The sequence below is a fragment of the Geotrypetes seraphini genome, chromosome 12 (genome assembly GCF_902459505.1).
Source record: "Geotrypetes seraphini chromosome 12, aGeoSer1.1, whole genome shotgun sequence".
Lineage (NCBI taxonomy): Eukaryota > Metazoa > Chordata > Amphibia > Gymnophiona > Dermophiidae > Geotrypetes > Geotrypetes seraphini.
Genome location: NC_047095.1, coordinates 97,537,250 through 97,561,472, shown reverse-complemented (window position 1 = coordinate 97,561,472; position 24,223 = coordinate 97,537,250). Strand labels below are relative to the sequence as shown.

Below are 24,223 nucleotides of genomic sequence, written 5' to 3'. Positions count from 1 at the left end.
CGGAATTGGTTACCCCTACCTCCAGCACCAACTCCCGAGCAACAGAATGCCGGGTGACTTCTCGAGCACTGGCTACAGGCATGCCTGAAGTGGCAAGCTGGGCACACACACCGACCTGCATTGAACTGAAAACAGAAGTTATTAACAGGTATACCTCTAACAACTCCAGAGGGTACCTTGTATCCAGAGGCAATACCCGGTCACACTCCCCCCATTGACTGTTCAACATTGAACTGCCCTCCAACTACTGAAACTCCTGCAGCAGAGGTACCATAATGAAAGGACAGGCCACGAGAGAGAGTCATTTCCACTAGCCATAAATCAATATCCCTCACTCCCCACACAGCCAACTTATCCCAAGTTACACTCTTTTGAAACTGCTCATCATAATTGAGCCAAGAACACCCCCATGAATCCTGTAAGCTCGTAAAATTAAATCCGAGTATCGCATCAAACCAAGGTATAAGGATGGATTTGCTTCACCACTAGCAAAAACATTAAAACCAAGTAATTGAAAATTGTCTTAGGTACTCTATTAATCTTTTTCCCACTCTCTTTTTTCCTTTCAACACCATCATCATCACAAGCTAATAGCTCAAAAAAGTCAACATAACGCCCTTTTAAAATTTTCTGCCTCCATTTTTGAGAAATAATACAATCTAAAGGAGCAATAACACACAAAGTATGCCCCTGCTGAGAAACTGAAGGAATAGCCCCAAACACTGGAACTGATGCACCAATATATGCCGACTGAGACGGTCCCGCAACCACTCACACCTCAAACGAAGAAGAAGAAGACAAATCTGATGAATCCCAAGAATCTGAAGACTCCCAAACACTCAGAGGTCTCCTCCCGTCCCTCGACGCAGCTGTTTCTCAGTCCACAAACGCTTGACTACATACTGCAATCTATTTAAAAACTTCCGATCAAGCAACACCACACTAACCCGAAGACCCCTTCTGAGCTTCCCGTTCCCCGTTCCCCAACACAACCCCTAAAGCATTGACCATATCAGATAACCATCTGGAGCACGAGGTCTTGCACCTTGTGAACCACCAGCCACCAACTCAGGAACATTCAGATCCTCCTCAGCCACCATCTGGCGATAAGAAGACTCATCCTGCAAAACAAACTGTCCAGACTGCCTCCCATATGCTCAAGAAGCAGCTTTTGTAGCAACCCGCACCCCAGCTCTCCCTCTTGCAGATGCCTGACAGCCACCAATGTGACCCCAAGCTCCAGCTTGTGACTGACAGCCAACTTTTCTCTGCCCTCTCACAGACCCACACACTGCAGCTCTACCATACCCCCTGCTCTTTTCCCCTCCCTGCAACAGAGTCTTCCTAGGAGCCATCACAATACCCCCAACAACCCTTCACAAAAACACTTCTTTCCACAATATTACCACAAACAACTACCCAACCCCACCACCCTGTAACACCTCACCCCACTTCCTTATAATTCCAAAAAGCTTTGAGTCCCCACTACCCCTTTTGCAAAATTCAATTGCCTCACACACCACTCACAAATGTCCCCTAAAAAGATGCACACCACCTAAACAGTAAAGGACAATCCCATGCAGCAACACAACCCCCTAGCCACTAATAACCTCTGAAGCAAAACTGCTCGATTCTAGCAAGCCCCCTGACTCCCTCTTACCTCCTCCAAAGCAGCACCTTTGTATAAGCAGAGTTTCCAACCATGCCATCCCCAGACAAAACTGGCCCCACACAACTTGTAACAGAACTCAACTACATTTTTAATGTACAATGCTTTGTATTCCAGGAGAAGCGTTTTATCAAATTTTAATAAATTATGAAACTATGGAAGATCTACATGAAAAAAACCAAGTTACTCAAATATCTTTACCATGTGGCCTTTCTACTGATTGGTTATTTATTCTCCTCTACTTTTCCTAAGAGCTCAAAAGAGCTGTATTGTCACTCCCTGAATACTAGCTTTGCCTACTCACACTTTTGGCTCACAGAAGTTCTGGTTAAGATTCTCTTTTACATATGTAATTAAAGTAATGTTAGGCCCCTGTATACCAAGTCTTGCTGTACACCACTTTGAGTGAATTTCTTCATAAAGGTAATAAATAAATAATTAAATACTTTATTATTTCTGGGGGCTGCCAACTTGTGCAAATGTATTTTTTTAACTAACTACATTAACTGCTCTTAATATGTTCCAGAGCTTAATTATTCTCTAAGTAAAAATAATATTTCCTCCTATTGGTTTTTTTAAAGTATTACTGTGTAACTTCACTGAGTATCCCCTAGTCTTTGTAAATCTTGATGCAGTAAAAAATCAATTCTACACCACTCAGGAATTTGTAGTCTTCAATCATATCTCCTCTCAGCTGTCTCTTTTCTAAGAGCTCTAACTTCTTTAGTGTTTCCTCATACAAGAGGAGTTCCATCCCTTTTATCAACTCGGTTGCTGTTCTTTGAACCTTTTCTAGCGCAGCTATATCTTTCTTGAGATAAAGCAACCAGAATTGAACATAATACTCCAGATGAGGTCACACGATGGAGCGATACAGAGGCATTATAACATTCTTAGTCTTGTTTACATCTATTTTATAATAATTCCTAGTTTCTTGTTTGCTTTTTTGACCTTCACCGCACATTGGGTAGAAGGTTTCAGTGTATTGTATATGATGACATCAAGATCTTTTTCTTGAGCGCTAACCCCCAAGGTAGTCCCTAGCATCTTGTAACTATGATTTGGATTATTCTTCCCAATGTGCATTACTTTGCATTTGTCCACATAAATTTTATCTGGCATTTAGAAATCCAGTCTTCCAGTTTCCTAAGATCTTCCTGCAGTTTGTCACAGTCTGCATGAATTTTACAGTTCACATTTTAACAACTTTGAACAGTTTAGTGTCATCTACAAATTTAATCACCTCACCCGGAATTTCAATTTCCATATCATTTATAAGTTAAATAGCACCAGTCCCAGTAAAGATCCCTGTGGCACATCACTATTTATCCTCATCCATTGAGAAAAATGGTCTTTTAACCCTACGCTCTGTTTTCTGTTCTGTAGGAAGATTTATGGTACTAATACTAATCAGTTACATAAACACGTTACATCTGTTAGTTTTGTCTAGGGAAAACCATAAACTCTGATCCAGGTTCAAATATCTTGGTCTATTTACACGATACAAAACCCAGGCTAATGAGAAATATCTTTATTATGAAAATAGAAAAATATAATTCACAAGCCAGTTGCAATATCTAAATATTGTTCACAAAATATCTGATTACACAAATGAAACTCAGTAAATAATTATCACAATCTAATTGTTAGAAACTAAGTAAAACTAATTGTTGCACACACTAAACAATTCCTTATAATAATAATAATCCCTGATTAGCAAATGATCACCGTATCACTAGGGTAACTTTACAAACCTTGTCCTCTATCACAATTGGATCCTTATCTAATTCTCAAGCTAATAAGACAGTAATTTCCGTATGCTCACCCTTAATCAGGCCTCCTGCACAAATTAGGTGAAATGGAAACTTTTCTTGTCAGCTGTAGTAGATGGGAGAAGTCCTTTGTTAAAGGTACACGTTTTCGTCAGTCCTGGGTAAGACTATAATTCATCTGCTGACAAGTTGCTTTTAGTGTTGAATTCAGAGCTGTTTAAAAGTCCGAATCTCTCTTTCTTAGGCAGAGAGTCACACGAGGTAACTTACAGGTCTAATTATTAAAAGAAAAGGTTACGTGCAGAACACCTGTGGGAAGATGTGAGCTTCCCCCATCTCAACACAGACTAACTATTAATTAGCACCTTCTCACTTGGATCTCATCAGATGACTTCCTCCGACCAATCCAGAAACAGAACTTGGATGAATAGCCTTTCTGTGGAAAGTATCATATAGGCTGGAAGACCCAGGGCCGTTAGACAGATAAGAACAGGATATCTTCTCCAAGACTCACACAGTCCCATTATGAAGGCACAGATAGATGTTCTGAATAGTATAACATTCTGGTACATACCCATAATGCATCAGGCAGAAACAGCAAAGCTGTGTACTTCTTTCTTCTTGCAATTCATGCTGGAAAGATTTCTTATTCAGCAGAAAGATTTCTTGAGACAATGGTTCAGGCTTTGATGACATCAGAGAGGCCTAACCTTCAGGTGTGAATACGGAAATACCCCTACAGTTCTTTAACCAATTCTTAATCCACACTTGAACATTGCCCCCTATCTCATGACTAATTTTCTCTGGAACCTCTCGTGAGGAATTTTGTCAAAAGATTTCTAGAAATCTACTACTTGTGTGATGTTTTCAGAGCAGACCAGTAGTAGGGTTGTTGGCCACTGAATTCACCAGTCATCTTATTTAAAATTAAAACTCACTATGCCAGAGATACTGATGACATTGTGGTTTTTTTCTCAGCAGATCAGTTACAAATCACACAATATTTTAATGAGTGATAAATTTAAATTTCCTTATTCCTACTGGACTGTCCCCTCTGAGCTCCACCTCTGCACTGGGATCATCAGGTTACTAAAACATTTCAACTGGACCTGGGTCGGTATCCTTGCATCTGATGATGACAGCAGTGCTACATCTGTACAGATTCTGAAAGAAGGTATTGAACAGAATGGTGGTTGCACTGAATTCATAGAAACTTTCCCGCACACGGATGTCATACCACCAGATATGATAAAACAAATTAGTGGTAGCCTTCATTCATCATCAGCTAGTGTGATCATTGTGTATGGCAATAAAGAATATTTTATGAATTTACATAACTACATAGACATTATGCAGATACCTCGAAAAACATGGATCACCACAGCTGAATTAGATTTTCGATCAATCTATTCACTGGCACGTAATGTGACTAACTATACTTTAGCATTCACAATGGAAAAGAAGAATATTCCAAGCTTTTCAAAATTTGTCCGTGAGGTGAATTCCACCTTATTTCCAAGGAATAAGCAAATTCAGCAATGGTGGATTGACTTGTGTAGCAGCCGATGTTCCCAAAGCATCAGAAGATCCTGTAGAACTAAGAGATATCAGCTCATTCCACACTGTAACACCAAATACTTGGGAAGCAGCTATAACATATACAATGCTGTGTATGCCCTGGCTAATGCTTTGCATAGCATGGTCATGTCTGGCTCTGGAAAAAATATCTCATGGAGTGGAGAAAGTCAAGTTTCAGATTATTTGCCATGGAAGGTAAAATCATTTTTAGAGAAATACTGAGCCTAATTTTGAATAAACATCTAGGGCCTGATGTTTTGCCAGCCATTATTAGCATCTTGTTGATCATCACTGGTGTTAAATATCAAAATTCAATGCCAGTCTATGTCCAGACACCAGCATTGAATTTTCAGATTTCTGGAGCCAGCTACTAAGGTATGCTAACTGATTTAGCACCCACTAAATGCTAATGCACCCATTGAATATAATGGGTGCATTAGCATTTAGTGTGTGCTAATCTTTAGTGCATGCTAAATTGATTAACGTGCCTTAGTAAAAGGGCCCCTTGGTAAAGTGCAATATTCAGAACTTATCCAGCTATGTAGCACTGTATAGAAATAGGACTAACTTTTATCTGACCCTATTTATGTGGTAACCTTGGCTGGTTATTTGCTTATATTGAAGATATGTGGACATCATGGACATGCCCAGCTGTTAATAATTAAAACTGGAAAATAAAAGCATGCAAAGTGATGCAAGGAGATTAACTTTGAAATTATTTGGGGCAAATGAGACAGGTGAGTTGTGGAATTGTCTGTACAAGGTTATTTTAAGGGCTCCTTTTACTAAGTTGCGCTAGTGGTTTTAGCGCGCACTACAATGCCACGCACGCTAGACACTAATACCTGCATTGAGCTGACGTTAGTTTTTCTACGTAGCATGGGGGATAGCGCACGCTAATCTGTAGTGCGCGCTCAGGGCAGGATTAATTATTTGAGGGCCCCTAGGCACCCAAGTACACTGGGCCCCCCTGGCCCTGCCCCTACCCCACCTATGTCCCGCCCATGTCCCACCTCCATTTATCTGTTTTCTTATTTACTTCTTTATTTCCACTTATTTCTTCTTTTTTTTAATTCAAAACAAAGATTAGCATAACAGTACACAGTTTTTCTTCTATGCAACCCCCAAACATCTCTGAACAAATCCTCCTTTCTTCCCTTCCCTTCCCTTCTACTTACCCAGGGCTTTAATTCTGAACCCTTTCCATGCATATATATGTTAACTTGCAACGAAAAAAGTCAAGCAGTCCACCAAAGAATCCAATATGAAACAAAAGAAGATTGGGAGATAATAAGGAGATTCAAATCAGGTTAATTCAAGGTACTCCCAAGAACCATACCTGATGCATTTCGCCAAACAAGGCTAGTCAATGCTAACAAAAAACATGTCTTTCATACAAACAGAACACAGAAAACACCTTCACCTAGAATGGAATATGTAATCACAAACTAACCTCTCCCCCTTTTATAAAACTGTAGTATGGTTTTTAGCCACGGCCAGTGCTAAAAAAATGAACTACAGTTTTGTAAAAGGGGGGATAAAATAGAAATACGTAGACAAAGGTTAAATAAAACCATAAGAAGCTGGACTCTGCATACAATGCAGAAACAGCGATGCTCATGTCCCCTAAAGCAAAGCAATAAATAAATAGAAATTTTTTTCTACCTTTGTCTTCTCTGGTTTCTGCTCTCCTCATCTTCTTGTCACTATCTTCCTTTCATCTTCTGTCCTTCTGTGCCTCTTCCAGAAATTGACTGCCTCTCCCTTCCATCTCTTCTTCCTCCCCCCCATTTGTGTGGCATCCATCATCTTCTCTTCCCTCCTTCAATGGTCTGGCATCTCTCTCCTCTCCTTCCCTCTCTCACACCTCCATGGACGGGCATTTCACTCTCTCCTCTCACTTCCTCCCACTTCCATCAGCATTTGCCCCCTTTCTTTCCCTTCAACCCAATTTCATCCAGTATCCTTCCCCTTATATCTCTCCCCTTCCCCTGCACACCAATTCCATCAGCCCCTTTCTCTCCTTCCACCACCCTTCCATACCACTCTGCCCCCTTTCTCTCCCTCCTCCACCTTTCCATGCTCCTTTCTCTCTCCCCTCCAAACATTACAGCTACCAGCTCTGTCCGCTGCCGGCAACTGGTTACCCCCACAGCAACACCCCCCCCCCGCAGCAACAGCAACGCAGCTGAATCTGATACAGAAAAGTCCTGCGATAATTGATTCTGCCGGTTCATCCCCCTCCGATGTCACTTCTTCCAGAGCAATTAAGTGACGTCAGAGTGGGATGGACCGGCAGAAGCAGTCATCGTGGGATCTTACAGTAACAGATCCAGCCGCATTGCTGTTGCTTTGTGCGAGGGGGCGGTCTATTGATGTTGCTGCGGGGGGGGGAGGAGGGGCATTGCCGTTGCTGCAGGGGGGCCCGTTGTCATTGCAGGGCCATTGCTGTTTAAAAAAATAGCAAGGTTAGTCATCCTCCTTCAGCTGGCCCCCTCACAGTTTCGGGCCCTAGGCACGTGCCTACTAGGCCTTTTGATTAATCCGGCCCTCTGCGCGCTAAAAATGCTGCTGCAGCTTAGTAAAAGGAGCCCTAAATTGGCTATGATAGAATCAAACTGAATAAAAATAATAAAGTTTTTGTAAGTTGAAGTTCTTAGAAAGAAAAAATAGCCCAGTTAGTGAGGGAAAAGCATGCTAACATGCACAAAGTTAAAACAAAGGAAAAGCTTATGTTAAGAATGGTCAGAGATTAATTTGTGCTTGGTATATGGAGAGATTAAAAAAATAAGATCCCCATGAAATTTTTTGTGCAAAAACACGAAATTTCTTGATTACCGCTGATAGAAGTCAATGGGCGCTTCACAGGGAAAAATTTGCGTTTTTATATGATACTCATTTTTTGTATTAAATTGATAATAAAAATTACTTTTTTCTTTATTATACTATTGTTGTTGTGTATATACATAAACTTAGGTGGGTCTTTATAAGCTGTAAAGTACAAATAAACTTTAAATTATTCCTTACATGTGTTCAGAGAGAGAGTGACACTATTGAAATTCTGCTACCTTACAGGCCCAGCGTTGCAATTTTACAACATCCTCCCCAAAAGTTACTAAAATGTCAAAATAAAAAAAAACACTGATTTAGGGATCACAAGCCTCCTATAACAACATGTGAATGTTCGAAAAAAAATTTTTTACGTTTTTTTCTATATTTGGGTCTCTGGGGGTTAAAAAGAAAGTCTGTTCCTTATAAATTAACACACACAAGCTAATTAGGAAAGTTCATTCAGAAGTTATAAGGATAGGGTTTAAAATTGGGCTTTATGTAATGTATTCCTGAAAAGGAAGTCATGTGTTCAACTGTGCCATTGTATTCTAACGTATGGTAATTATTACAATGATGTCAGATTAGGTATAAAAAGTCTCTGTTTTGTAATCCTCCTTTGGAGAGGACCAAAAATAGGTAACATACATGCCTCTCCCTAGACATGAAAGGCATTAATAAACATGAATTTGATTGCACAGCTTTTTCTATATCTGTTTATTTGAATTTACAGAACAGAATCCCTTGCCCAGTCATATTGGGGGAGGGAGCCCATTCTAGTAATTCTTTTGGCCCCTCTGTTCAAGTCTCCCAGCCTGACTTGAACACTTAATAGTAGCACTTAACCAGTCAAGCCCTGGAATTCCCCTGGAATTCCCCTTAAATAAGTTGATTTTAATTATGGTGCTAAGAGGTTATTTTCAGCAGCACTAAAATTAGCAGTTAGCCCAAACAAGTGATTTAACCATCCAAGATATAATTCATGTTGGTTAAGTACTCTAGAAGATAATGTAAATGCAGTCAAAATCATGGCCAGATTTAGCTGCATACCTTGTTGGCCTTTATCTGTGTTGTAATAGCTGTTTAATTGTTGTTTTTTTATTGGGGGGGTGCTGAAGTTGTCTCAGAAAAGAATCTTACAGGTCAATGGAAGGCATGTTCACTGAAGTTTTACTGTTTTATGGAGCTGGATGTCACTCATCACCTGATGAGACATTTGATTACTTGAGAAAACATCTACACCTGATGCAAATTTTTGTAGTTAGCAAACAGTTATGCATACCTTTGAGCAGGTGTTGAGGAGAATTTTTTTTAAAGTGCACAGTATGTATATACCCATTGCAAAATATGAAATGCACAAATAATTTTACATTCTACCCAACTCATACCCATAACATAGCTTCTTCAAACTTGTGCATTGGTGTAAGCATTCATGTATAAGCAGCATACCTCTATTGAACTTGTTACTATAGATGTACCAGGGAAAACAGTGGGAACAGACAATGAGTAAGCCACAGGAGCCAGTGGGAAAAAACCAAGCCTTATTTCAATCCAGGACGTACAATTATATGGACCCAACACAGTACTGCATTTCGGCAAGCACAATCGCCTGCATCAGGGGTCACTGTGTCTTGGGCTCCACAGAGAAACACAAATGCCCTCGAAGATAATAAAACATATAGGAAGAAAGAGCAAGTGACCCCTGATGCAGGCAATTGTGCTCACCGAAATGCAGTACTGTGTTGGGTCCATATTATTGTACATCCTGGATTGAAATAAACAAGGCTTGATTTTATCCCATTGGCTCCTATGGATTGCTCATTGTCTGTTCCCACTGTTTTTCCTACTGTATTGTACCTGTGGGTTTGTGTCCTGTTGGACTATTGGTGGCATTTTGACCTATAGATCTATGCCAATTTACCCCCTTTTACAAAATCTCACAAGCAGTTTTTAGCTCCAGCCAGTGTGCTAAATACCCTGAACTGCACCAACAGTCATAGAATTCCTTTGACCATTGGAACAGCATAGAACATTCAGCATGCTGGCCAGTGCTAAAAAACCATTTGCACAATTTTGTAAAAAGGGGGTTAATTATGTAAATGGTGTCTTTTTCATTTGTAAATCTTCTGGAATGGCTTCCTTAATTTTTTTCCTTTGATCCTTCCCTATATCTTTTTTTAAATGAGTTTTATTTTTTTCTCAGACTATACAATCTATGCGTTATGCCACAATTTGATAACGGGTGCTGATATTGTGACTACCTTAAAAGTGGCCGCCAATCACATGTCAATCACGTTTTGACACCGGTTTCAGAATTGTGTCTTTGGTAAAGCTAGGCACTGGGAATATAGGCCAGGGTTTTCCAGGCCTATATTTATGTCACCTATTTTTTCCATGAATTGTGCCTGTTTAGGCACTGTAGGCTGTGTAATGCCACTTCTGGTGTTGGCCATTCCCACTTTGGCATTTTGCAGTCTAAAGTACCTACATAGGCACAATTCTGGTGCCTTTTATTTAGGTGCAGGTAGCAGCTTCAACCTCTTTGCCTTTTGCCATTTCTAATGGCATTTTTCAATTAACTTAGGTGCTGGTGGAGCACCTACTGGTGCCTAGGTTTAGGCAATGGTTTTAGAATTTCTCCTTTAATGTTATTCATAGATGAGTTATTCTTATACATTCCTTTCCATTTTTAATATTTCAAAAACTAAAAGAAAATCAGGTTGGTTTTGTATGAACTTGATATGAATAACCTGACATATAGGGACACTATTGAAAATCCATCCCTCATTCTTTAGCTTCATCACCATATGAAGAGTGTCCACTTCAAGAACATTCTGGATGAAGAGAGATTTTTTGATGAGAATGGTGATTTCTCCATTGGTTATGAAATTATAAATAGAGTCTATCTACCTAATGGGACACAGTTGAATGAAATTGTTGGAAGGTATAACCCTTATGCTCTCTCGGGACAGGACTTTGCCATCAATGAGAAGGCAATCGTGTGGGGGAGTGGTGTCTCTCAGGTCAGAATCAAGTAATATGTTATGAATGGAAGGCATCAAGCCAACCAAATATCATATATGCTGTGTATCAATTGTGCAAAAAAAAATCTGCAATGTTATACAACCTTATACAAATACAGCAGAACAGAAAACCTTGCAAATCAGGCTGAGTTCAGTAAGAGAGGCAATAGTTATAGTCTGATAATGCTGAGGAGTGAGAATTCCTCCGGAGGGTCAGAAAATATCAAGTGGAGAAAGTCAATAGTCAAACATTTCCTCAGTGAAGCCCAGAGCTTCACCCCATCATTTTTGCTTAGGAACAAACCTGCAGCTACTTTCATCTATAGTACAATAGTATCATGACCATTTTTTTAAATTAATATTGGTAATATGATTGCAAGTTTCTAAGCAGAATTCCATTCCTTCACATAATAAATGTCATTCAATAAATATTAGGGATGTTGATGGGATAGATTTCTATATTAGTAGAAGAGAGCCCACCCCCAAATTGTTGCAGGTGTTGTTGCTGAATTCATCTCTTTCCTTAGAGGTATGTCTACAATAGGGCATTAAACCATAATATGTGATTTGCATGCATTAAAACACATCACATGGTGCATTAAAGAATTTTACAGTAAGTTGCATGTATTTTGAATACACAGTATATGAAAATGTGGAAACAATTGTTAAAATAGAAAAATTTTAGCATGAGTGGATGGACAAAGTTATTGAGCATTTATTTATTTATTTAAAAATTTATATACCGCATAAAAACTATGCAGTTTACAAAATCACATGCATACATATTAAAAATGCTAAACATGTTTCAACAAGACAAACAATCTGGAATGTATGATGAGGGGCCGGGATGCCATGATGAGGAAAAATGGAACAACTATTAGTGGGTATTATTGGCAGTGGATGGGAGGGGTTCACATACATGTATGCAATAGATGACTGCAACACAGTGGACTCCAACTTGCACACACCCCAAAGTCCTCCATTGTGGCCCTCCAACAATAAGCTGAAGTGTTCCTCAGGTCCTGGAAATTCATTAAGTTCATTCTTGCCTGCTTGGATATTATATTAAATGTCTGAACAAAGGACTGCTGAAGACCTTAGGCCTTCACAGACAGACCACTCAACTCTCTTTATGCTGATACAAATAATATGAGTTTTAATAATCAAATAGCACTAGCTTACAGGAACAAATCACACAGCATACAGAGTGATAGAACATACACCATGCTGGCCAGACTGATGAAGAACTTCCGATGAGTTCTGACTCCTTGGTTCAAGGAGCTTTCTTTTATATGATTCTAACAGCTCTGGCCCACGTTAGTGCAGGTTACATTTCATACTTTCATTGGTTAATCATATTCATTATCTCATATATTAAGCTATGGATTGATTAATATAATTGAGTGATTCTATGTCACGCCTTTTTTCATCTGCTCCTCCCTCACTTCCCCGTAAATGTTCTTTTAATATACCAAGTTCCTCTTTTGAGCACCTGGGCCTAATGGTTTTCCGGCTCTGTGGTTAGCCTTCTTGTACACTTCTGTCCGTGGTTCGTCTTTCTTCTGGTGAAACTTTTATAAAGTTATCATGCTGCTTATATTTTTCATCAGAACTGTTTTTCTCTCTAACTACGCCCTCTGCTTCTAAGAAAAAGCAGAAGTGCCTTTCAGAGTTGACAGTGTCTTTCAGAGTTGACAGTTTCTAGTCAGAGAGCCTATTTTGCTTTTTCAGCAACCATTTTAGGTCTTAGCTGTATTGGCCTTGCTTTGGCCTGCTACTGCTGTGACAGGGAAATTCTCGGGGGTCTTCACCTGAGCTTACAGGACTTTTCTACCCCCTCCTCACTGCTGTAGACAAGACATTGACCAAGGTCAGAGCAGGGCAGATGTGGGAACATAGGACAAGTCAAAGGTTAAGATTCATATTTAGATTCACTTGTATTCTAGTAGTATGACAAAGCTAGAGAAACCATGAAATGCTCACATTCAATGAACCCATTCCACAGCTTTATATAAGAGTGCATAATGAAAACAAAATTTTCAATTATGTATTTAACTGGTATATGATTTGATCTTCTGTGTGTTTTGTCTCCAATATAGAAACTTCCTTTGCTGTATTATACTATAGCATTTTTGGAATACGGATGTTAGTCAGTTACTTGTGTAACTGCAAATTAGTGCCAATTAGTTCTAATGAAATCCAATTATTGATAAGTAGTGTCCATTTACTGTTTAAGTTATACAGTACATGTAGATAATGCTGTTTTATTATTGGGATTGCACACCTAAGTTTAAATACTCTATGGACCTGATATTCAGCACTAACCAGCCTTCAGCTAGCACATAAAGATAAGACATTTATGTGGTCTTATTTATGTGCTAACCTTAAGAACTTAATGGGTAAAACCAATAGTCCATCTAACCCAGTATCCCATCTTCACAGAGGCCAACCAAAGTCACAAGTACCTGGCAAAAGCCCAAATATAGTAGCAGCATTCCATGCCACCAATCCAGGGCAAGCAGTGGCTTCCCTATGCCTGTCTCAACAGCAGACTATGGACTTTTCCTCCAGAAACTTGTCCAAACCTTTTTAAAAATGAGATACATTAACCGCTCTTACCACATTATCCTATTGGTTTTATACTCTATAACTTTATCAAGTGTTTCCTATTCCTTGTAAATCTTGATGCAGTAAAATATTAATCCACTTGTACCCATTCTACACCACTCAGGAATTTGTAGTCTTCAATCACATCTCTTCTCAGCTGTCTCCTTTCCAAGAGCTCTAACTTCTTTAGTCTTTCCTCATACAAGAGGATTTCCATCCGTTTTATAATCTCAGTTGCTCTTTGAACCTTTTCTAGTGTCGCTATATCTTGTTTGAATTAAGGAGACCAGACTAAATGTAATACTCAAGATGAGGATGCACCATTGAGCAATACAAAGGCATTATAACATTCTTAGTCTTCTTTATCATCCCTTTTTAAATAATTCCTAGCATTTTGTTTGCTTTTTTTGGCCACCACTACACATTGGGTGGAAGGTTTCAATATATTGTCTATGATGACACCGAGATCTTTTTCTTGAGTGCTGACCCCCAAGGTGGACCCTAGCATCTGATAACTATGATTTGGATTATTCTTCCCAATGTGCATTACCTTGCATTTGTCCACATTAAATTTCATCTGGCATTTGGAAACCCAGTCTTCCAAATTCCTAAGATCTTCCTGCAGTTTTTCAGTCTGCATGTGTTTTAACAACTTTGAACAGTTTAGTGTCATCTGCAAATTTAATCATCGCACTTAATAGTGCCAGTTTCCAGATCATTTATAAATACAGATCCCTGTGGCACACCACTATTTACCCTCCTACATTGAGAAAAATTACCATTTAACCCTACCCTCTGTTTTCTGTCTGATAACCAATTCTTAATCCACAAGTGAACATTATCTCCTATCCCATGACTCTTTAATTTTCTCAGGGGCCTCTCATGAGAAACCTTGTCAAAAGCCTTCTGGAAATCTAGATATGCTACATAGACTGGCTCACCTTTATCCACATATTTATTCACACCTTCAAAGAAGTCAAGCAAAATGGTGAGGCAAGACCTATTTTGCCTGTCACTGAGGTCAAGCTTACTGGTCTGTAATTCCTCAGATCTCCATAAGAACCCTTTTTAAAAATCAGCATAACATTGTCTAAACTCCAGTCTTCAGGTGTTACAGATCAACAATTTCATGTTTGAGTTCTTTCAGTACCCTGTGATGTATACTATCCAGTCGAGTGATTTATCATTCTTTAACTTGTCAATTTGGCTTAGTACATCTTACAGGTTCACCAAGATATCTTAAGATTTCAATTCCTTTGCCTCATCACTCTTGAAAACCTTTTATGGTTCAGGTATATCTCTTATATCTTCGGAAAAGACCAAAGCAAATAATTCATTCAGTCTCTCTGCTATGGCTTTATCCTCCCTGAGCACACCTTTTATTCCTTGATCATACAACAGTCCCATGGATTTCCTCACAGGTTTTCTGCTTCTGATGTACCTAAACAAATTTTCTTTGAGTTTTTGCCTTTTTGGTAAGTTGCTCTTAATATTCTTGTTTAACTTTATTTAGTAATGCTTTATTTAATAATGCATCTAACTTTTTAGTGCTTATGTTTCTTCTTATTTTCTTCATTGGGATCCTTTTCCCATTATTTAAAGGATGTTTTCTTGGAAATAGCCTCTTTCATATCATTGATTGTCCTCCATCCACCAGGTCTTTGAGATGCCTATTATATTTACCTTATCATTCAGTGCTATATACCCTAACTCTCCTACTTTATTTTTTAGACTTCTAGCATTTGTATACACACATTTCAAATTGTGTTGTTGTTTTTTCCTTTTATCTACATGTGCTGAGAAAATGACAAGGATAACTTAACATCTTTACTCTGCTTCCTTCTTAAGCACTCTTGGCTTTCTTTTACCATTATTGAAACCTCTCTATTGGAACTCCCTATTTGTTCTAATTCAACAGTATCCTTCAAGGATACTCAACACCAAACTATTTACTCCTGGGAACTGTCAGCTTCCCCCCATGGGAGTAGCCTTAGGGAACTGGACAATTAGGCCCTGATTCTGCAAAGTGCGTCCCGATTTTAGGCAACTGTAGATGTCCTACAGCTGTCTAATCAGCCAATCGGGATGCACGTTTTTTAAAAATATGCTCCCCAGGCAGGCGGCCTATATTGAAGGCACCTCCAGGAGTCTAAAGAGGCCTACAAGATCACCTAGGCTTGCCTAAGGGCCTTAGGCAAACCTAGGTGGCCCTACGCTCATGTCCCCTAAAGCAAAGCAATAAATAAATAGAAATTTTTTTCTACCTTTGTCTTCTCTGGTTTCTGCTCTCCTCATCTTCTTGTCACTATCTTCCTTTCATCTTCTGTCCTTCTGTGCCTCTTCCAGAAATTGACTGCCTCTCCCTTCCATCTCTTCTTCCCCCCCCCCCATTTGTGTGGCATCCATCATCTTCTCTTCCCTCCTTCAATGGTCTGGCATCTCTCTCCTCTCCTTCCCTCTCTCACACCTTCATGGTCGGGCATTTCACTCTCTCCTCTCCCTTCCTCCCACTTCCATCAGCATCTGCCCCCTTTCTTTCCCTTCAACCCAATTTCATCCAGTATCCTTCCCCTTATATCTCTCCCCTTCCCTGCACACCAATTCCATCAGCCCCTTTCTCTCCTTCCACCACCCTTCCATACCACTCTGCCCCCTTTCTCTTCCTCCACCACCCTTCCATGCCATCCTTCTCATAACCCTTCCATACCACCCTGCCCCCTTTCTCTCCCTCCTCCACCTTTCCATGCTCCTTTCTCTCTCCCCCTCCAAACATTACAGCTACCAGCTCTGCCCGCTGCTGGCAACTGGTTACCCCCAAAAGCAACGCCCCCCCCGCACACAGCACCCCCACCCCCCCATTGTTTAGTAACAATCCACATATCGCACAACAAGAGTGTACCTAGGAAAAGGCAGCATCTTAAACACTGCAGTGAGAACTAGAACACCAACACATACATTGTAAAACTAAACAAGCCAGATCCCGCCCAGTCAATTGATCCTGTAGTCAATGCCAACTGAAAACTATGTTCTTTTCATACACACAGAACAGAGATATACCCTCGCCCAATATGGAATAATCACAAATTAAAAATAGAAATATGTAGACAAAAGTTAAACTGAACCGCCTAGAAACCAGACCCTGAATACAATGCAACACCACAAAAACAGTAACACATGTTCTCTAAAACAGTGCAAAATATAAAGACAGTAGATGTAAATTTGAAAAAACTGATACATAACAATCACCACTTTACAAATTAACAAATAAAATAAAACAAATAATGAGAAATAAGAAAATACCATTTTATTGGACTAATCCCCGTAAGCTCGGTCCCCATCCCCGCAAACCACCTGATTCCATCCACACAAGCCTTGAATTGTTTATATTAAAGTATAAAAAGAAACAATATTCTGTACAATTGTCAATTTATTAATCAGCGTCTTCTCCCCACTCTTCCCCATTTCCCTTCAGCATCCTCAGCCCACTCTCTCTCCACTTTCCTTCAGCGCACGCACATAAAAACAAGCAAGTAATTTTATATCATTTTTATTCTATTCATTCATAGAAATTAAAGTCTAGATAATGCCAGTCACATAACAAAACATGATTTTACAAAAATAATTCCCTGCACAGTCAAGCCTGCAAGGATTACTAGATGTCTTTCAGCAGCTCCCCTCCCCCTTACCTTTGGCCAAGTCAAAATGATCTACCAACAATAAAATTTTAAAAACACAAAGCACGCTGTACGCAGAGAAAATGTTAATTATCATTTATATTCCGCGGATTTTCAAAGAGGTCAAGGCAGATGACTTTATACAATGTCACCTCAGTAACAACTATACAAAAATAGACAAATATTCCCCCTCCCTTTTTACTAAACCGCGATAGCGGTTCTTAGCACAGGGAGCAGCGCTGAATGCCCCACGCTGCTCTCGATGCTCATAGGCTCCCTGCGCTAAAAAACGCTATTGCGGTTTAGTAAAAGGGGGCCATAGTGCAAAATATAGACAACAGATATAAATTCTCAAAACGGACATATTTTGATCACTAAGTTGAAAATAAAATCATTTTTCCTACCTTTTTGTCTGGTGATTTCATGAGTCTCTGGACCTTCTTCTTTCTTCTCCTGGCCCCACCTCTTTCTTTCTCTCTCCCCCTGGCTCCCCTCTTTATTTCTGCCTTTCTTTATCTCTCCCCCTGGCCCCCCTCTTTATTTCTGCCTTTCTTTCTCTCTCCCCCTGACACCCTCTTTATTTCTGCCTTTCTTTCTCTCTCCCCCTGGTCCCCCTCTTTCTTTCTGCCTTTCTTTCTCTCTCCCCCTGGCCCCCCTCTTTATTTTTGCCTTTCTTTCTCTCTCCCCCTAGCCCCCACAAAGCCATGGTGCCAATTTCTCCACTTCCACGATTCTTTCCCTACCCTCACTCCCAAGCCAGCAGCTGATTTCTCCCTGCTCCTTCCCCCATGTCCTGATGTCCTGAACTTCATCGGGCAGTAGCAGCATTCACAATTCACTGCTGTTGCCCGCTTCAGGCCTTCCTCTCTGTCGGGTCCTGTCTTCATGAAAACAGGAAGTAGGCAGGACCCGGCAGAGAGGAAGGCCTGAAGCCAGCAACAGCAGCGAAATGTAAAAGCTGCTGCTGCCCGAAGAAGGTAATGGATCACCGAGGCAGACCGCTTCTCACCCCTCCCAGCCGGACCGCCGCTGACTCTCCTATCTCCCCCACCCAGTGAATCTTTCCGACCCTCCAAGCGAGAGCAGCAAACCTCCTTCCAGTAGCGTCGGATGCTTCTCTGCTTTCTCCTCCCTCTGCCGCGTCACCGATGACATCATCAGTGATGCGGCAGAGGGAGGAGAAAGCAGAGAAGCAGCCGACGCTACTGGATGGAGGTTTCCTGCTTTCGCTGGGAGGGTTGGAAAGGTTCACTTGGGGGGGGTAGAGATAGGAGGGTCAGCGGGGGTTCGGCTGGGAGGGGGGGAAACGGTCTGCCTCGGTGCTCCAAGGCCTGGCACCATTACCTTTTTCGGTAATGGCGCCGATGCTGCTTTCGCTGGGAGGGTTGGAGCACGATAGGGACCGGGCCAGCTGTGCACCCCCCCTAAGGCTGCACCCGGGGTGGACCGCCCCCCCCCTTGGTAAGCTACTGCTACCAGATCGACAGTCTTAAAAGTGATAAATCCCCTGGACCTGATGGAATTCACCCGAGAGTCTTAAAAGAACTGAAAGTTGAAATTAGAGAGCTATTGCAAAAACTTGCCAACCCGTCAATTAGAACTGGACAGATACCGGTAGATTGGAAGATAGCGAATGTGACGCCAATTTTCAAAAAAGGATCAAGAGGAGAACTACAGATCTGAGTCTTATGTCTGTGCCTGGAAAGATGGTTGAAGCACTGATTAAAGATACCATAGTCTGGCACTTGGATACACACGACCTGATGAGAGCCAGTCAACATGGCTTCAGGAAAGGAAAATCATGTTTGATGAATTTACTTTAATTTTTTGAGACCATGAACAAACAAATTGATAGTGGAGAACCGGTGGACATAATATACTTGGACTTCCAGAAAGCGTTCGACAAGGTTCCGCATGAAAGACTTCTCACAAAACTACAAAGCCATGGAATAGAGGGAGATATACTAAGATGGATAGGCAAATGGCTGGAGAACAGAAAGCAGAGAGTGGACATAAATGGGAAGTTCTCAGACTGGGAGAAAGTGACTAGCGGTGTGCCCCAGGGCTCGATACTTGGGCCCTTCTTATTTAATATTTTCATTAATGACCTAGGAGAAGGAACATCCAGTGAGATCATCAAGTTTGCAGACAACCCAAAGCTATCAGATCGCAGAAGGATAGCGAGGAACTCCAGAGTGACTTGTGTCAGTTAGAGAAATGAGCGGAGAAATGGCAGATGAAGTTTAACGTGGAAAAGTGCAAAGTAATGCATTTAGGCAGAAAGAACAAGGAACACGAGTATAGAATGTCAGGTGCAACTCTGGGTAAGAGCAAACAAGAAAAGGACCTGGGTGTACTGATAGATAGGACCCTGAAACCGTCAAACAGAATGTTGGGCATTATCAAGAAAGGTATCGCTACCAGAAGTAAGGAAGTTATCCTCCCGCTGTATAGGGCGATGGTGCGACCGCATCTGGAGTACTGCATCTAGAGTTCAAAGCTGGTCACCGTACCTTAAGAAGGATATGGCGATACTGGAGAGGGTCCAGAGAAGAGCAACAAAAATGATAAAGGGCATGGAGAACCTTTTGTATGCTGAGAGATTGGAGAAGCTGGGGCTCTTTTTCCTGGAAAAGCACAGACTTAGAGGGGATATGATAGAAACTTACAAGATCATGAAGGATATAGAGAAGGTAGAGAGGGACAGATTCTTCAGACTGGCAGGGGCAACAAAAACTAGAGGGAATTCGGAAAAATTGAAGGGAGACAGATTCAGAACAAATGCCAGGAAGTTCTTCACTCAGAGGGTGGTGGACACCTGGAACGCGCTTCCAGAGGATGTGGTAGAGCAGATTACGATTTTGGGTTTCAAAATGGGACTGGACAAGTTCCTGAAGGAAAACGGGATTGAAGGGTACAATTAGAGAGGTACTATACAGTACAAATGCTTTAGAGTAATAGATCACTTACAGGTCATTGACCTGGGGGGCCGCCGCGGGAGCGGACTGCTGGGCATGATGGACCTATGGTCTGACTCAGCAGAGGCGATGCTTATATTCTTATGTTGGCATAATGCGCAGCAGCGGCAAAGAAAGCAAATAGAATGTTAGGCATGATAAAGAAAGGAATCACGAGTAGATCAGAGAAAGTTATAATGCCACTTTATAGAACAATGGTCTATACTTGGAATACTGTGTCCAACATTGGACTCCCAACCTAAAGAAGGATATAAAACTGCTGGAGAGGGTGCAGAGATGAGCAACGAAGCTAATAAAAGGTATGGAGAACTTGGAATACGAGGAATGACTTAAGAGACTGGGATTGTTCTCCCTTGAGAAAAGGAGAATGCGAGGGGATATATTTGAGACTCAAAATACTGAAAGGAATCAACATAATAGAGCAGGAAAAAAAAATTATTTACAATGTCCAATGTGACACGGACAAGAGGACATGGACTGAAGCTAAGGGGGGACAAGTCCAGGACAAATATCAGGAAGTTCTGCTTCACGCATCGCCGGACTTGATGGACCAAAGGTCTGATCCAGAGATGGCAGTTCTTATGGTGCTGGAGAGGTGTGATAGAACAGAAGGAGAAATGTTGAGCATGGGGGTGGTGGGCAGGCACGAAAGATGAGAAAGAGATAAATGCTGGACCATGTTAGGAGGAATCAATGGACAGCAACAAAAGAATTTACAGAAGATGGGAAAGTGGAAAAAAGAAACTGGGACCAACTTGATGGAAAAATAAGTTTCCAGACAACAAAGGTAAAAAACTGAATTTATTCACTAAAATGTTAGCTTTGGGAAATGTATATAGCAGATGTCTTTGTATTGTGTTCAAAAGAAAAGGAAATGCATTTCTGGTTTTATTTCTACAGTGTTGAAGTACTTGCTGACCCTTGCTGTGGCTGGTGGGGATCCCCAAGCACCGCCAGCAGAGGACCTCCTCTAGAGATGGCCAGAACTCTCCTCCACCAAGCGCAAAAGTCGCTGGCAGCATCCATGAGCCACTGAGGTGTCAGCATCTGTGACTGCCAACATCTGTGACTGCCTGCCAAGCTTGGCAAAAGGGACCCTCCGGCCTACTGCAGAGGAAGTCCTCAGCTGAAAGATTGGGGTTCCTCATCAGCTGAGAATTTCTATTTTATATTTACATTAGAAGCTCTGGTAGAAACCCATTTACAAAGTAAGTATTCTTCCCAATTAATATTTCCAAATATTTACAAATTAATAAAGTGTCCTTGTTTATTTGTAAATGGGTCTCTACAAGAGCCTTTAATTCAGTGGCATAATTAAATGAAATACTGTAACTATTTCTGAAGTTTATAGGGACGGGCGTGGACGGAGGGGATTCCTCACAGAGATGGTTGGGGAAGGGTGGGATTTTTTGGCGGGGACGGGTGGGATTTCTGTCCCCGTGCAACTGGAGTTTAATGAAAAGATCTTAACCATGTTGTTAAAGCATGTTACAGTTCAGGATTCTGAAGCATTTGAACAGAGCACTGTTTGTGGGGAAAGGGGGATGGAGAAGAGAGTTTTTCCTAGCATGATACAGGATGTTAGCAGTGTTTGTGGGGATTCAGACCCTCAGTTTTTAAATTCTGAGGGTTTTTTTGTTTCATTATCACTAGCTGGAGCAAGAGAGCTTTGCCTGCAGGATTTTGTGCTTAGGATATGGATTTTGAGTTTTTTTCAATTTTCAATAGCATGATCTTATGGCAAACCCAGGTTCTGGCAACTTTAGAAGTTGTGCACATTGTACTATGCACATTGAGTGTATGGTTTTGCTTCTACTGCTCCCCCCTCCCTTATTTTTAGTACATTGCTCCATGTGTTTGATACAGGGTCTGGGACTACAGTGTAGCTGTAGAATCCATGCAGCAGCAATCCAGAAGAAAGTGTATGCAGATTAGCAGGTATGCTGGAAAGAAATGTGTGTGTGCATGTGTATTGGGAGAGAACTTTCCTCTCCAAGATTTTCTGCAAGAGCTGGAACTCAGCTTTTTATCACAGCAGCATGGGGTACTTAGATTTAGTCATTTAACATTATTTATTGCTCAGAGCTGGAGCTCAGCCACTTTTCACAGCAGCATGGGCTGCTCAGAGCTTGAACTAGGAATTTCTATGTGTAGTGAAAAAAGCAAAACTAGTAGCATCTGGGGGAGGGGAAGCTAAATAATTGCTGCAGTAAGAGCAATCCCATTACATAGATACAGGCAGGCAGCTGAAGCTATTTAACATTGTTTATTGCTGTTAGCAGCCATAGTGGCCTGTGGACTTACCCCTGATCTACAGCAGTGTTTCTCAACTTCTTCAAGCCAAGTACCCTCTGTCTAACAAATATCAACCAAGTACCCCCACCCAAGCTCTGCAGCAGACTCACCAGGCTGACCCCACGCCCATAATAATTGTAATGCAATTTTTTCCATTCATTTTTCATTTACACAGTGGCGTACCTAGAGTATGTGGCACCTGGGGCCCATCATTTTTTGACACCCCCCCATGTAAAAAAATATTTTTTGTAATAACCAGGAAACGGAATAAATGGTCATAATAGAAACAGGCAGTGAAAATTTTATATGTAACCATTATTCCAAACATAACATAAATTATGTCTGAATTGTCATGATATCAGAAGTACATATGGAGTACCGTAGTTGCAGGTGATGCTTGGGACAGTTCTGATTGTGTTAGTTCGGTTTTATGTGTTTTTTGAATAGAAGGGTTTTTATTTCTTTTTTGAAGGTTTTGTAGTCTGTGGTCGAGGTCAATAGGTTGTAGAGTTGGGGGTTGAGTGTTAGGAGGTTGTTGAACAGTTTTTTTTTCTTTTGACGTTTTTGGTTGGAGGGTGTGTGAATGGTGCGTAAGTTCTCCTATGTTTGGTGAGGTGGATTGAATTATTTAGCTGAAGAAATTAGTTACCCCCCATTCCACACACATTTATTCTCTTCCATTTTTGTTCCCATTCCCAGAAAAAAAAATACATTAAAATAAGAAGTGAAAACAAAGGCCCCTACAGATGAGAACATAACATAAGAATAGCCTAACTGGGTCAGACCAAAGGTCCATCATGCCCAGTAGCCCATTCTCATGGTAACCAATCCAGGTCACTAGTACCTGGTCAAAACCCAAAGAGTAGCAACATTCTATGCTACCGATCCAGGGCAAGCAGACACTTCCCCCATGTCTTAATAACAGACTATGGACTTTTCCTCCAGGAATTTGTCCAAACCTTTCTTAAATTCAGCAACGCTAACTGCTTTTACCATAACTTCTGGCCACTTCATTTTTAAGCTTAGATCTTTCCTTCCAAATAGAGACCTTGCTAGATGTCAAATACAGAAAGAACAAGGTAACTTCACAAGGACTTAGCTGTGCAGGAAATGTGAATCTCCTCATACACCCACCATATAGTGCAAAAATGTACAAAGGTCTGTTTTTTTCTTTCAATCACTACATAGCCTAATGCCACACAAGCAGCGCTGTTACAAACATATTCTGAAGGTCAATGCTAAGGTTAACAAAGTTTCCTTCCTTGGACCACAAGGAGATATTGACAAACCACTGGAAGAGATCCCAAAACAACTACCCAGGCATAACACCCAAAGACCCACTCAGTGTGTGAACCAGTGGAAATGGGCCCAGAGTTTGCTCAGCAGAATTTCCCAGACTACCTCTTCCTCTCAACACATTGACACGCTGCCACTACCACCACCATTAGGAACAGCTCACCGGGTAGGCCAGCAATGCTATAAACTTTATAACACATTATTATATTTTCTTATAAAGCACATATTTTAACTGAACTCTCTGATATCCTCAGCCTTGCCATTCACAAAAATAGAAGGAAGTAAAGTTCCCATTTCCTGCTGTTTCATGTCCCTGGCTTATACAATATTTTTCTTCTGCAGACCCTTCAAAAGTCTGACCAAATCCTCATTTCACTTAGAACATAAGAACATAAGAAATGCCTTCACCGAATCAGACCTTTGGTCCATCCAGTCTGGTGACCCGCACACGCGGAGGCCAATCTAGGTGTTCCCTGATGAAGATCTTATTTTCCCGTATCCC

General features: G+C 40.9%; 1 protein-coding gene across 1 annotated transcript in view; it reads left to right on the top strand.

The window, feature by feature from the left end:
* Positions 1-4,380: 4,380 nt before the first annotated feature.
* The window catches only part of LOC117346147 (vomeronasal type-2 receptor 26-like), a 74,308-nt gene continuing 54,465 nt past the window's right edge, over positions 4,381-24,223 (top strand). Inside the window, exons 1-2 of the mRNA XM_033915550.1 lie at positions 4,381-5,214; positions 10,644-10,871. Coding sequence (XP_033771441.1) covers positions 4,381-5,214; positions 10,644-10,871 — 1,062 coding nt within the window. The remainder of the gene's footprint in view (positions 5,215-10,643; positions 10,872-24,223) is intronic.